The sequence below is a fragment of the Poecilia reticulata genome, linkage group LG8 (genome assembly GCF_000633615.1).
Source record: "Poecilia reticulata strain Guanapo linkage group LG8, Guppy_female_1.0+MT, whole genome shotgun sequence".
In the NCBI taxonomy this organism is placed as follows: Eukaryota; Metazoa; Chordata; class Actinopteri; order Cyprinodontiformes; family Poeciliidae; genus Poecilia; species Poecilia reticulata.
Window position 1 is genome coordinate 18,079,256 of NC_024338.1, and position 15,859 is coordinate 18,095,114.

Genomic DNA, 15,859 nt, shown 5'->3' on the forward strand with positions numbered 1-15,859 from the left:
TAGTGTTTATTTGCACCTTTAATGTGTTTTTTATATTGTATAAAAAGACTTGAGTGGTTAAATGAAAAATCTGCAGAATGTGATAATTTCTTATCAGATGAATCGATTTAAGAATGGAATAATTAATAACTAAAATAATCGTCGTGCGCTGCTTTGTCTTGGTCCAAAACATAAAATCCTGATTCTGTCAGGTCTGTAGTTGAGGAAAAATAATATAGCAGTGTATAGGTTTATTTGTGCAAAAACACTAAAAAGTAAATTTTAGCATAAAAATGTGAATCTATGTATGCATTTCAAATAATTGAGCCTAATTTGCGGGACAAAGTGAGGCTTGTTTTGTTCCTTGAATCAAGGTGGAAAGAGCAGGCAGCGTGACGAACCCCGTCAGCCGCTGCCATATGCTGATTCTGATGCTAATGAATTCATTTAGTTGTTCAACTTTCTCACCCCTGTGATTGCTGCAGTGTCCCAGTTCACCTGTAAGTCATGCAGCAAGAGAACCAGAACATTAAAATGGAGCCGATCCTGCAGCGTCTCCAAACTGGCGGTAGATTCTAGGAAAATGTTGCTTGGAGTAGCAATAAAACGTAAAAACCAAACCGCTGTCGCACGCGTGAATGTGAGGGTCACCTCAAATTCTTCCTCTCCACTCCTTTCTGCACTCCTCTTTTCACACCAGAGGGAAGTTGGCACCAATCCAACTCCTTCAAGTTAAAGATTTTTGTTTGTTTCTCTCACTTTAAAGATACTAATAAATGTTTCCAGAGGTCGTCTAAGGTCAACCAGCCTGTCCAGATTTACAAAATCAAGAAAATTTGGTGTGAATCAACTGTGCTACAAATATTTTAGACACAAATCAGTTTTGTTTTTTGTGCAGGGTGCAGCATGTAACTTTTATTTTAAAAAAGGTTTTTACATGTTTGTTAAAACTGGTCCTAAACTGTCGAAAATCTCTTTTCTCCTCCTCCATGAGCTACTATTGCAGTCTGAAGAAATTCACAGCTCTCGACCAAAAGCAACCAATCAGAGCCAGGAGGCGGGGCTTAGCGCTGTCAGTCATCCTCATGTACTCGCTGCTAAATGTGCTAATGGTGGAGAATTAACTTACAGATACAGGACAGCCGTTTATTCACCGTCATCGGTTGCTATGCTAACTACACCACTGGCTATGCTAGCAAGAGGCACACAGAGGGGTGATGGACAGCGCTAAGACCCGCCTCCTGGCTCTGAATGGTTGTTTCTAGATAACGCTTCTAGCAGACAAAGGAGCTTGATTTTTGTTCCCACAGATTATCTCCTACTCTCATAAAAAATAAAATATTGCAGCTTTTTTAGCTCTTAAAGGTGAAACTTTTTTTTTTATCTTAAAAATTATAACTATTTCATTTGATTTTGTAAATGTGGACAGGCTGGTTGATGTTTGATGACCTCAGGAAACATCTAAAAAAATCTTTAAAATATGTTTTTTTAAAGGTAATTCTTTAAATTATACTTTTAAAAAAAGTGTTTTTATCTTTATAACATCACAAACAGCTGACACCATATTTCATCATGTAAATATGGACAGGCTGGTTGACCTTTGATGACCTTATGAAACGTTATTTTAATGAAATTTCAGCTCCACAAAAGTTTCACAGAAACTTAGTTTAATCTGAAGAACCTGTCCAACTTCCCTCTGGTTCTGTTCGCTGGGTTAACCACTAACTCTGTTTTTCCTCTCTCTCTCGCCGCCGCGGCCGATGGGATCGTAACCGTCTGACAGTGGAGAGAGGTGGGAACCCGACCCGCTGTGAACGCGCAGCATATGCGTCTGCAGCCTATTTACTGTAACAGGAGTGTGCATGCTGCTGCTGCGTGGGTGTGAATGTGCGTTTTTCACGGGGTGACTCAGTCCGTTCGGCTCTGGGGAATATGATTAGTATGCGCTGTAACGACGCACTTTCACTCCTGCCAAAACTTAAGTCTCCTTTTGTCCTCCTTCCAGCTGCTACCCCTTGGAAAAAAAAATCAGGTACGCTCCGGTGCCTTCCCCCGGTTAACGATGACGCCTCTTTATCTGTCCAAAATGACTCGGCACTCTCACCGGCCTCGTTTCCTTCCTCTCTCCTAGAGTTCGAATCCTCACAAGTTTCAGAGAAGAAGAGGACAGTCTATCAGATGGCTTTGAGTAAGGATTCTTCTCCCGTCATCCGTTTTGTCGTCTTTTCCTCCACGCTTCTACCTGTTTTATAGCTGTCCGTTTTTCCGTTTCATCTCCGTTTGTCTCTTCTGTCTCTATTTTTCCTCTTTACTCCTTTTCCCCTCTCAGATAAACTCGATGAAATTCTTGCAGCGGCTCAGCAGACAATCAGCACCAACGAGGCGTCCGGGACACGGGGACAGGGGCCGAAGAGGGACCGGGGAAGGAGTATCTATGGCTACGAGGTTTGCGTCGCGACATCAATTTAAAAATATGAAATCGCTGCTCTTTGAAACTGAACTGAAAACTTAACGTATGAAATTCATCTGAAATGTTTGCACTTTTTCAGGTGAAGTAGAGAAAACAACTTTGATTGTAATTTGTGTTTCTGAAACGATTCCCTAATTCTATAAGCACGTCTGCTGCTTTGCAGACTTAAATTTCAAAGCAAGTCACAAAAGAATGAGACGATTGTGAAAAGGAAAAATGCAACTAAAATGAAATCACAATTTATTAGCAGCAGATTTAGAGTGAGTCTGCACAGATGGATGAATGAATGAATAAATGGAACGTTGAATAGGTGGATATTTGTTTTAAGTAAAGCCTCATTCATTGTCTTAAATCTTAAACCTGGTTGCTAATGACGTCTAGCAGCCGTTAGCGATCACTAGCAGTTTTTAGTGCTTCTTAGCGGTTGCTAACGGTCGCTAGCATTTGCTAGCGGTTGCTAACGGAAACGCCCCAACTCGTGTCGTGTGTCGTTGCAGCCGAGCTACGCGGACCAGCCTGGGATGGGGATGATGTCGGGTCTGGGACTGGGCTACGAGCGAGGCCAGTACGGCCCGGGTCACGGCCCTCCGCACGGTATTATGCGGCAGAAATCCATCGGTGAGGTTGTCTGTTTCTTCCGTCTGCCCCTCGTCCGCCTGTCTGTCCGTCCTCTAGTCCAGTAGACTCTGACTCTGTCTTGTCTGTGGCTCACAGTATGTACTTCACCTGCATCTGTACGCTGTACGAAATCCTTTAGTCGTTCTCTGGTCTGTTTCCCAGTTCTGTTTGTGTGTGCGGATTATTTACGAGTAGTCAACATGTGAATCAGGAAGTCACACATCACTGAAAAAATCCCAGCAGATAAACTTCACAATATTTTATCGCATCTTTAGCAGTCCTGCGTCCTCTTATACACACAAAATGCAGAGGTGGGTAGTAACTAGTTACATTTACTTAGTTACTTTAGTAACTTTTTGAAAAAAATTACTTTTAGGAGTATTTTTCCTACTGTACATTTTATTTTTAGTTGAATAATATTTGTATAAAGCATCTTACTTGAGTAACATTTCTGGACTGAGTAACTTCATCACTGCCTGTAAGTATTAGTTTCATTGTTTTTCTTTTGTTTTGTTTTTTACTTCCTGAATCAGTTATTTTTTTGTTATATTTATTCGTATTGTTTCCCTGTTAGCATTTAAACTGCTACAAATTGGAGATAAATTTTGTCTCTTGTCTGCTTACATAATTCTTAAATATCAGACGTTCTGATCCGGTACTTTAGTAAAAACATGCTGCTGCAGTCCTACTTTTACTTGTGTACCATTTTTGGGTACTCTGCCCACCTCCGCCAAAATGTGACAGTTTCTTTTCATGTGATGTTTGATATTTGTAGTTCTAAGCAACAATATAAATTCAGCAGTAGTAAAATAAAACATCAAGGACTTACTCATGGAAAAGTGATGAGCTGTTGGAGAAATCAATATAAGGTTTGGTTGTTTCAAGTTATGGTGTAAATCAGCCCTGAATTTTTCACCTAGCAACTTTTCAATCACTCCTCCGACTCTGAGTTAGAAGTAAGATGCTGACCCTTCATAACTGAAATTAACTTTCCAAGCACTTTTACACACACAATTCCTTTCAAACGTATTCTTTAAAAGTCTTAAATTTGAGTTGGTGTAGTTGTATGCTTCCATGTGAACAACAGATCATATTTTACCATTTAACGCTGCTGTTTAGGCCTGGCATGGTAACAGTTTTTGCTGGATAATAAATTGTCCCAGAAGTTATTCGATAAACGATAATATTGTTGTTTTAAGACCATTTTCATGTAATATAAAGGTAATGGCATAATAATGCAGGAAGGCATTCTCAAAGATCAATAAACTTTACATTTTAGTGAACATTTAACACTGGAACTGGAGAACACTTTAAATATCCAAAACAAACGAACTGAATTATGAAGCCTCTGTAAGAAAACTTGTGTTTAAAAAAAGCATCAAACTAAAGAACTGGTAGAAAGAGAAAATTGATAAATAATGCATATGAAAATGATTGAGCCAGTTTCAATTTATCATGCGATTAATTGATACACTGTTTTTTGCAACAGGCCGAGTGTTGACTCACTTTTTGTTGAGGAAAAGTACCACTGATTGATTTACATGCTTCTAACTGAGGAACTGAGGACAGACTTCCTTGGGCAGGCAGATTCAGACAGACACTCACAACTTTACTTATCCAACACTTTTTTGTTTAATATCTGTTAATTTTCTGCATTGTTGTTTGTGAATCCTGCACTGCAGGCGTGCCTGAGGAGGAGAAGCAGTTCCTGCATCCTCCTGCGATGAAGTTTGCGCGGAGTCTGTCGGTGCCTGGTCCGGACGATATCCCTCCTCCTCCCACGACGGCTCCACCGGAGCCCCCGTTCTCCTCCGCTCCACCACTTGGTTGGAGAACAAAGTTGTCCCAGCAGCCCTCTGTCTCCGTGTCCCAGTCAACGTCCAGCTCTGCGCACTACCAGCCCTTCTCCCAGCCGGGGCACCTGAGCCAGGGTGGCAGGGAGAGGGCGGGTGGTCCCACCACCGGCCCAGCAGCAGACCACGCCACACCGTACGTTCACGCATCTGCCCATACAGCTCAGAGCAGGACTGCGTCGCGAAAGGTTGCCTATACTGGGGAGCCTGTTGGAGCTGGGATTGGGGCCGGTGCAGGCGCTAAACCAGCAGGCTTGAGGAGAGGCTACAGCACAGCCGTACCCCCGTCCAGCATTGCTACTGTAATGCCCCAGCAACAACAGACTACCCAGAGTCAACCCCAGCGGGCAGACCGCAGCACAGCTGGAGCAGGTGGCCCTAAAGGAGGGGCCAGGAGAGGCAAGGGCCCTCTGGTGAAGCAATCCAAGATAGAGGAGCTGCGTCTAGGCCAGGGAAGCCTAGGGAGCAAAGACTCGGTAGAGAAAAGCTCCATTCCTATCCCCACCATCATTGTCAAGGCTCCCTCAACCAGCAGCAGTGGACGGAGCAGCCAGGGCAGCAGCGTGGAGGCTGACGTCCCCACGTCAGGGGAGATGGGTGACACAAAAACGCCTCACGGCCCTCCTCCGTCCACTCCTGCTCCACAGCCACCTGCTCCACCCTCCATTCCAGCACCACCACCTCCATCTTTGCCTTCTATTCGAGCCCAGGATAATCTGGACTTTACCAGCCAGTTCGGGGCCGCCATTGTTGGCGCAGCTCGCCGAGACAGGGAGAGATTCCTCGAAGCCCGACGAAAGAGTGCCTCCTTGTTCATGTCTGCTGAGGAGGATCTGAGTCTTGGGATGAGCGAAGCGCTAGGAGGAGTATCAAGAACTCAGGTGTCCCAGCAGCAGCTAAACACTCAGCCTGAAAGCTCGTCAACACGATTGCGCCCTTCCAAGTCAATTGATGAGGGCATGTTTTCTGCAGACACCTTTATCCAACACACCCGGAGTATGCCTCCAGCCTTCGGCCTACCGGAGTACTCCTCTACGGCCCTGGACTATCAGCCCAAATCTGTGCCTGCTGATCTGTACACAGCAGCAGGTCGACAGCCAGCGCCCTCCGCCAACACCACTTTTATTCATCCTCTTACTGGGAAGGCGCTCGACCCCACATCACCTCTGGGCCTCGCCCTGGCGGCCAGGGAGCGTGCTCTGAGGGATGACAGCAGGATAAGGAGAGGAACGGAGCACCTCTTCACCCGCCAGATGTCGAGCGTCGTGTTCCCTTCGTCTGCTGTCACCTCTCAGCCAGTTTCGTCCACAACGCAGTCTTCAAGCTCTTACCTGGTGACCTCCTCTTCTCTGGCAGCTACCACACCCACAGTCGGTCGCCCACCCTCACCCAGAATCCTCCGAGGAGTGGGGAGTACTTGGGGGGAAGAAGGTGGGGAGCGGGAGCGGGAAGGGGGAGGCGCTCGCGAGGGTCTTAGAGTTCGGTTCTCAGAGGACAAAACTGTCCACACACACCACTATCAGTCTCAGCCATATCAGCCGTCTTACAAAGAGCGGGAGAGGTCGCGGGAACGGGAGAGAGACCACTCGAGGGAGAGGGACATGAGGAGAGCAGAGCAGGCTGCTGAGAGTGCGCCCCCACAGCCCCGAAGACCCTCTTTTCTCAGGATGGAAAGTCAAGCCGATGCCTATATGTTGTCTCTCACCCCTCCTTCTCCTCCACCAACCATTACCCAGCAGGCTTCTGGAAGCACAGGGAGTGGTATGATGGTCCTTCCTCCACCTGCCCCTTCAGTTGACGCAGACGATGAATTTGTTTATGCAGACCCCCTCCCTCCTCCGTTAGAGTTTGCAAACAGCTTCGACAGAGGGGGATCGGGATACTCGCAACACGCGATGCTTTCCAACAGCCTGATCCATCGGCAAAGGCAAGTCCCTCCCCCACCGCCTCCTCCACCGCCTCCGCCGCCCCCACCACCTCCACCCCCTCCTCAGAAAGAGCATTATATAGGTGGCTTTCCTGCCCACACACCTCTGCCCTCTCCCCAGGCAGGAGACTCCACTGCATCTAGCCTCACGTCGTATGACAGCGAAGTGGCAAATCTGACTCAGTCTGCACCTTCCCCTTCACAGACATCACCAAATCCTCCACCCCCTTCCTCACCCTCAACCCTTCAGCCAGCCATGGGTCTTCCTCCTCCCCCTGCAGTCTCACCTCCACCTCCCCCTGGAGCCGGTTCCTACCACAGACCCTTTTCAATGTCTCACCACCTTTACAACAGCACTCATGCATCCGGGCGATCCTCACCAACACCTCCCCAGCATGCAGTCGCACCACCTCCAGCTTACCGAGGTCCCCCCTTCACCGCTGCCACGTCCGTCCCACATAGGGGCACCGCCTCCCACGCAACAACCGCTAGCTGTGCTGCTACAACCACCACTGCTGCCACAAGCACCTCCACTCAGCTCCATCAAGAGCGAACACACCCTGCTCATTCGACATACTCCACTACCATCACAGGACGGACAGGCGAGCACCATCGTACTCATCCCACTGCCAAAAAAGGAGAGTCCCAGGAAACGGTTGTGGACTCTGGGATTGAGGAACTCGATAGCCGCAGTAGCAGCGACCATCACCTGGACAGCATTTTGGGCCTAAGTGGGGCTGGTGTCCGAGGAGACAGACTGGATCGGGGAGAGAGACTCGGGGTTGGAGGTACAGGGCGAATGGGAGGAGGTGCAGGAGAAATAGAACGAGGAGGAGCGGACTTTCTGGAGTCATACATGAGCTACCTGGATGGGCAAACCTTTGAGATGCAGAATGCGACGGCTGCAGCTTCCACCTACCCAAAGACCAGCAGGTTTAGAGAAGGTAGCCGCGCTAGTGACTCGCATCGACAGACCAGCACCGCGCCTGCATCGTACCACTCCCACAGGCAAAGAGATGGGCAGGTAGAGGACGACGTAGAGGAGGGACTCGGAGACGACGAGAGTGGTCAAGACGGGTACGGGATGAGGGACATGCAGAATTTGGGCCGTCCCACGTCGCCGTACTTTGAGAGGCCGCGCACTCCTGAGATGAGACCCCTATGGGGCGACGGCCAGATGAGCGGCGATATGGGGAGCCAGTCCGGGTCGCTTTTAGAGGGGAAGAAGATTTACCCCCCTGCATCCAGTATGAAGCCAAGCATTATCACTGAGCTGAGCAGCAAATTGCAGCAAAGAAGTAAAGACAGCTGGAGCAGCCACAGACCACTGAGCAGACACAGGTCGGTAACGTCGTCACATCACGTTACTGTTAGCATCGTCACTGCTTCTTCGGATTTCTAGAGATTCTCCTTTCCGATAAATAATTGGTATATCTTAGGTATATCTAGAACAGTGTTTTTCAACCTTTTTTGAGCCAAGGTACATTGTTTTAATTGGAAAAATCACAAGGCACACCACCAACCAAAAATGCAAACAAAGATACTCTGTAGCCGCCTATATTACATATATAGTCATTCTTATCAAAGTATCTTGAATAGGAATCAAATAAACACAAAAATTTATATTTATCATAGTTTGCATGTCTTATTTCAAATTGCACTTAACATGTCCACTTCAAAAATACACCTGAACAACACTGTGGTGTTAAATTTAAAGAAGTTGTAGAAAAGTGTTTTACAAACTAATCCACAATCATTCTTATAGCCGGAATACAGAAAATAATTCTTATTCTGAAAGAAGCAATAATATTTGGGAAACATTTCACTTCATATTCACTGTTACAAAATGTCAATATCTGTATATTTTACCCACCTAGTGTGAAACCTGTGCATGTTTGGATGAAAACAGTTGATTTCCTGGCAGAAATTGAAGAAAGACAAAGTTCTTCCTCAACAGCTCTCAGTTTCTCTCTCTGGTTTTAGTTTTTATAGTAGCCAGACTAGAGAAGCTCAATTCACACAGACATGTTGTGGGAAATGGACCCATGTTCTTTCCAACCCAACTACTGCTGAGCTTCTCTATCTTTTCCATCACTGTCATCACAGTCTTGCTAGGTACAACACTCTCACCGCTACCTGTAACATTCATGCATCACTAATTCTCTTGTTGTAATGTAAAATGTTGTGTACCTACTGCCATCTAGTGGTAAGAAAATTACATGATTACACCGCTAGTCACTGCTACAGCAGACACTCGAAGATGGCATTATTTGCAGATAATTCATTTTCAAAAAATATTTTAAAACCAATTATCGTATTTTTCGGACTATAGAGCGCACCATACTAGCACCTTCAATTTTTTTTGGGGGGGAGGGGAAAAAACAAAAAAAAACTGGAAACCGCTCTGTTTTCCATAAGAACCCAGCAGAGGGCAGCGTCCTAATAAATCTGCTGTAAGGACGCAGCCCCCCGTCTCCAAAGCCGTAAAATTGTGATATCACATTCCTTACAGAAACTCAGACTGTATTAAGCAATTACAGCGGCTCATATATTAATCGAGAGAGTGCACACCTCTGATTGCCACCACATAGCCGTTTATTCGCGAGCCTTCGATTGTAGCATGGCTAGCGGTAGAACACACTTCCCTCAGTCAATAAATGCACAGTTGTAATTGTTTTATACACTCCTCTGGTTTTTGGCAGGTATGTGATGTCACAAAAATGCATCTTGGGAAGTTAAAATGTCTTAGCACAATGCTACGTGATAATATATTGGCTGGCATTTGCAAAGCAGCCAATCCAGGAGCGCCATTTGCTTTCCTTTGGCCTGATTGGCTGTAGCTCCCAAATAGACTCCATTGTGTTTAGTAATACATATTAATGTATATTTGGTGTTTTAACTTTTAAAACAGGCAGTTATGAGCGATTTTAGAGGGGATCTCAACTGTTTGTGGATTTTAGCTATAGGCGGGCGGCTGCGGTACCTTTAATGATGTAAATTATCTGGAATTCATCTCACTGCTGTCTGATCTCTGGTGTAGTTTTGTGTTATCTTTTTTTCTGCTTCTGTTCACAGATTCTCTGAAGACTCCGCCTCCGCTCTGAGCCCGCCCTCTGTCCGCTCCCAGTCTCCGTCTCCAATATCTTTATCGCAGCCGTCCTTGTCGCCATCCCCAACCCCGGCCTCCCAGTACCCAAACTGGGGACGTTCCCCATCTCCTCAGCCTCCAGCCGCACCTCAACCTCCGCGCTCACATTCTCCGCTGTCCCCGACGTCGTACTCCCCTTACCCTACGTCTCCCAAGCACAGACCCGTGTACCGGACCAAAGCACTGGAATTCCAGTTCATCCCCAGTCGAGAGTCCCGCAAAGCAGAATCACACATGCTCCAGCGCCGACGAGCTCCGAGTCCGCTCATCTCCCAATCAGAGAGGCCCAAAGTGGCCCCTCCCCGCCCGTCGTCGCTTCCCCTTCTCCCCACTTCACCCCTGTACAGTGCCATCTACGACCTCCGCGGTTCAGTCACCCCACCGTCACCTGGGAATCCTCTTGGAGACCCGTACTTCTCACCCTCTCCTCCCCTTTTTGCCCCCTCTGGAGCTCCTCCGCCTCCAAACTCCACCTTAGTTGTGTCGCGATCCCTTTCTCCAACTCATTTTCTATCCGGGACGTCGTCTCCACCCCTGCACCCCCACCCGCCGTCTACCTGCCTGAGTTACCCCCACTTACCGCCGCCTTCCCCCACAAAGCCTTTCGCTTCTAAGCCGCTGCCCTACTGGACCAAGTACGATGTTGCAGACTGGCTGGCGTACCTCAACCTTGGCGAGCATAGAGAACGGTTTCTTGATAACGAGATTGATGGCACCCATTTACCCTCTTTAACCAAGGAAGACTATCTGGATCTGGGGGTGACGAGAGTAGGACACAGAATGAACATAGAGCGAGCCCTAAGGAGTGTAATGGACAGGTAAGGTTTACACCTGTCTGTCTGGAGTAGAGCTGCACTGATCCAATATTAATATCTGTATCCCAATATTGAAAACAGTTCTAGACTGGGTAGACAATGTGCCTGATCCATAAGGGCAGATCTATTCAGTCTAGTTCTATGCGTTATGCTCTGAATAACGTAATGCTTTATTAGACCTGCCAGAATAAGGATTTTTCTGGATGATAAATTGTCCCAGAAGTCATCGCGATAAACTACAATATTGTTGTTTTGAGACCATTTTCAAGTAATATAATTGTAATAACGGCATAATAACACCAGAAAACATTCTCAAAGATCAATTAACTTTAAATTCTGACGGAATCCGTTTCAATGGGAGAAAGCCAAGTGGGAGAAGAAGAGAGATGATAATCAGAATAGCATGGAAAGGCAATGGCCAATTTTAAGGGGCAACACAAGATCAATCGATTGGCTGCAAATGGGCCTCGGGCTTCACTTTGAACACCTTTACTGCAAACAATTGAGCACCAAAAATAATTTCAACTATTAGAATCTAAGATGAGTCAAAAAACCTTGAATTGTTTCATGTGTTTGTTTTTATTTATTCTGCCCTGAACTCCCAAGGAAAAGGGAAAATTCATTTAGTACTTTGGGTTTATTTTCACAGATAAACAGCGCCCTCTTCCTGTTAGTGTTGAAATTCACTCTGTAGAAAATGTGTGTTTCCCTTTTTTCTTTTAGTCCCTGTTCTAGGATGAAATGTTTTTTTGTCCTGCGTCTCTCTGTCCTCAGGTTGTCCAGCAGCCCGTTTCCCATTTCTGTCCTCTCTCCTCGGGACGGGCAGCCTGAAAGGAGGAGGGACGACGGGAGTCGGAGCTGAGGCCGCGTGAAGGAGGAACAGGGAGGGGCTGGAGTCCATGTCGGAGGATTCACACAGATTTCACACGGAAAGAAAGAAGAGGATGAAGAGCTGATGATCTGTAAACCCGCCGGCTGGTGCTCCTTGATTTACATCCATCCAAACACAACCACAGCAACACAATCTAGCTAAACCTCCTCTCAGCGAACACACGAGGGTCTTTATGGCAGCAGATTTCAGATTTATTAACTAGAACAATCACAAAGCAGAGGGCGCATTCGGTAGGGCTGCAGAGGTGAGTCCTAACAGCTGATTGGTTGTTTTTGTGAAGGTGAGAGGATTCAGATTTTGGCTTCCTGTGAGACGTTTGAGGAACATGTCTGCGTGTCAGAACGTAGGAAGGTGTTTTTTAAAGAGCGAGGCTCCGTGTGCTTTATTTCACCGTAGAGTCATGGTAAAAATTAATCACACCCTTTTATTTTAAATGTCAGGGGATAAAATAAGTAATCTGGTCTTTACCAAGTTAAAATCTGCAGTTTTATCCTCGGTTATTAACTTCCACCGCTCTGATAGCACAAAATTTCCAAACACATGTAGGTACTTTCTACATTTTTAAATATCTCTGACTGTTTAAACTTGAAGCAATCTGCAAAGCTGAAGTAAAAGTAAATCTTGTTTATGAATTTAAAAATCATCTGTTTTAAGCATTTAATGGCTTTATTATTATTAGGGGTGGAAATCTTTTACTTTCTCATGATTCGATTCAAAATGATTATTCATTAGGATTTCAGTTTTAATCTGTAAAGACTGGATTTACTCCAGGCGACTTTGCAAAGCAGAATGACATTAAAGTCCCTTCTTCACATTTATTAAGTTTTAAATATAGGTTCATGCTTTGTTTTGTTTTCTTCTACATCAAACTGAAGCTTGTATGTTCTGCAGCACCAAGCTAACAAAACTGGACCGTCTTTCCGTCCTTCAAGTCCCACAAAAGCAGTGAGGGTGTATTTATTTTTAATGTGGAATGTTTTGTTTAGGTTAAATTCATATAATTTAAAATGAACCTATTATGTAAAATTCTAATTTTGCTTGTTTGTGTACTTTCATTTGGGTCTCAACTGCTTCTAGAAACAACTCAAGCACTTAAAAAACCTACACCCAGCTGCTTTTTGTCTGGAAAATGAGCCGTTTCCATTGTAAGTCGCATTCAGCAAGCAAAGTGCCGCTACATAGCAACGCAGCACAGCTCCAGCACATTTGGTCAGCTGGTTTTACTGCTGTATTTGCTGTACAATGGCTGCTGGAAAAGAGATGGAGTTTTTTGTGGACTTGCCATTCAGAAACCACTTGCTGCATTCTTGTTGGTTGTGCAGGAGGCTCCACTTCTGCTTTTCGAAGATGTACGGTTGTACGATTGGACATTTGTTAGCAGTGATTTTCACATACAACTGTAAACATTAAGTTAGGGGCGTGGCCAGCAGCAGCTTGCTTGGATTTAAAGTGACAAGCCGCCGTAAAACAGCTCACTGTGAACTGATCAGACTAAAATCTCATTATCTAAGAATGATTTTGTGCAAAAAATTTAATATGCTTTGTTTGGCAAAAAAAATTATTTTCAAGTTGTGATTTTGGACCTAATTGGATCTTTTTTCTTTTTTGTTGACTTACCATTCATAAACCACTTGCTACATTCTTGTTGGTTGTGCAGGAGGCTCCACTTCTGCTTTTCGAAGATTTACGATTGTATAATTGTGCATCTGTTTGCAGCCATTTTAACGTGTGGCTGTAAATGTAAAGTTGGGAGACGTGGTCAGCAGCAGCTTGTTTGGATTTAAAGTGACAATTCGCCCTAAAACAGCTCAAATAGGCAAATCTGACTAGAATAAAATATCGTTATCCAACAATGGTTTTGTGCAAAAAATTTATTTAACATGTTTTATTTAGACATAGGTCTGTCCTAACTTGTTCAAGGAAGCATAACAGGTCACCTTTAAGAACTTGGTAAAGTCCAGATTGTTTTTTTTTTTACTTCCTGATCCATTAAACTCTATAATCGGATGAGGTTGTTCTTTCTTCTGACAGCAGCTTCCTCATCTTTCCGAGGAGTCCAGGGAGCAGACCGGTGTCTTCGCTGTGTGTGTGTGTGTGTGTTTATCTGGCTGCGATTGGTCACGTCTTGTTTTTTACCTCATCGCCGGTTGGGCTCTGTCCTCACTGCGGATCCTGTGTGCTTTTGTTTATTTTTCCATAATGGCTCTTTGTCATCTTATAGTGACGTACGTACAGACTGGTCACTGTATCACAAATTTGTAGCAAAAATAAGTGCCCAGACCTACATCATAAAAAGAATAAATGACTAAAAAATAAATATATATATATCTATATATAAATATATATGCACACAGTCAGGCACCCATGTTACTGTTATCCATGCCTGCATGCATACACCAACATGTAGATAAACACAAGCACTCTGTGTTTGTGTCAGAGTTTATTTAACACCTTATATATAAAGACGCAGAGATCCGAGACGCACCTGAGGACAGACTGTGCTCTGGATCCAAGAGAACGCGAAGAGAAATCTTTTTCTTCCGGAGAACAACTCTGCTCAGACCTTCTGGGACGAGGGACACTTGAAAGGAGACGGGAGGGGTAAAAGAAGAACTGCCATTATCTCCGTCTTTTCCCTCCCGGTCCTCCCTGCTCCTTCCAGGAGTGGCCTTTCTTCCCCCCTTCCTCCCAACGGCGAAACCCAAGAGAGAGAAACGCTCAGATCAAATTTTAATACTACGATTGTTCTTACAGTTTTTAAACTTTAAACGGGGAAACACTGGAACTGCTGTTGATATGAAGAGATTTGTTGCTACTGCTTATCGTTACTATCATCGTCCTTACTGTTATTCCGGTTTCGTCCTGCGCGGGCTCAGGTGGTTGACCGCTGTGGAGACGCTGAATCCTCTACGTTGTTTTAAAGTGAGAAGAAGCCTCGCGGACATAATGTGAAGCACATCGATGGGTATATTTTCCCTTTATTATGTTGACATGGCAACTTTAAAAGCCTCAAACTTTACTTTCCTCCTTCAAGGTTTATTCAGATGCTGTATCGATGTAGCAACTGTTACTGTGGGGAAGCCCAGGACATACGAGTATAGCTAGCCCCTGTTATCAGATCTGTGTGCCATGTTCTTCATTTTACTTCTCCATCAGCTTTCATGGCACATTAACCTCTTGAGATGGAATATAAGGGCTCTCTCATGACTTCACGCTTTCACGTCTCCTGCTGCTTTCCGAGTCCGAGAACACATCGATGCCTCCCATACGGGAGTCGCTCTCCCCTCTGCTGTCTTTCAGTCTGGTTTTGCAGAAGAAGAAAAAAAGGTTTTCATGCATCTTGTTGCACATATCATCACTCTGTCGATGTGAAATTTGCAAATGATGATTCATTTTTGTACCTGCAGAAGGTCAGGGGGAGATTATCTTAGAATGCATAAGGAAATAGCAATAAGGACGATGAAAATAATGGTCATTAAACACGGTTTAAGATGTAAAAAAAAAAAGTCTCAAGTTCTACAGAATCTCTGTCTTCCAAATACTGTTTATCATGAAGATGTATTTATTTAACTGTTCTGCTTTCTATACAGTTTGACCCGTTCTCTGCATCTTCCAGCTCCGCTCTGGTCGTTCTCTTTGCTCTCGTGTGTCGGTGCGATCACAGTGAATTATTTCTGCCATCTTTTGCATCAGTAACACCTTACAAGGAAATCTGAGTAGCAATGTGTAATACAGGCCAGAACTTCGGTGGTACCAACAGGAAGCGCCTGCTGTCCTTAGAGGTCACTTCAAGGGCGCCTATAGGTGAAGTACCAACATGGAATCAGCTAAATTATCAGCAGCAGATTCTTCCTTATGAATGCCTGGTTCACGCGGCGAGATTTTAAACCTACAAAACGCTTCCAGGGAGGAAGGGCACCATCGGGTATCTACAAGCGTTTCTGAAATCCAATCCTTGGCCCCCCGGGCCCTGCATGATTTAGATGTGTCTCTGTTCCAGAATTCAGACAATTGAATGACCTCTTCTGCAACCATCAAGTGCTGCAGAGGCCCGTTAATCATCACCCACAGATTCAAACCAGGTGTGTGGCAGAAGGGAAATACCTAAAACGGTGCAAGGCGGTGGGCCACTGCTGTAGGTCATTTACTGGGAACCT

At 45.2% G+C, this 15,859-nt stretch overlaps 1 protein-coding gene across 4 annotated transcripts in view; it reads left to right on the plus strand.

The window, feature by feature from the left end:
• Positions 1–12,482, plus strand: part of shank1 (SH3 and multiple ankyrin repeat domains 1) — an 85,181-nt gene extending 72,699 nt beyond the window's left edge. For 2 of the 4 annotated variants that reach the window (XM_008416387.2, XM_017306286.1), the window contains exons 20-27: positions 1,763–1,771; positions 1,985–2,011; positions 2,111–2,167; positions 2,309–2,424; positions 2,947–3,067; positions 4,750–8,188; positions 9,923–10,813; positions 11,585–12,482. In XM_008416387.2, coding sequence (XP_008414609.1) covers positions 1,763–1,771; positions 1,985–2,011; positions 2,111–2,167; positions 2,309–2,424; positions 2,947–3,067; positions 4,750–8,188; positions 9,923–10,813; positions 11,585–11,672 — 4,748 coding nt within the window. In that variant the 3' untranslated portion in view covers positions 11,673–12,482. The remainder of the gene's footprint in view (positions 1–1,762; positions 1,772–1,984; positions 2,012–2,110; positions 2,168–2,308; positions 2,425–2,946; positions 3,068–4,749; positions 8,189–9,922; positions 10,814–11,584) is intronic. The other 2 variants (XM_017306288.1, XM_017306287.1) reach the window with 2 other exon arrangements.
• Positions 12,483–15,859: the final 3,377 nt, after the last annotated feature.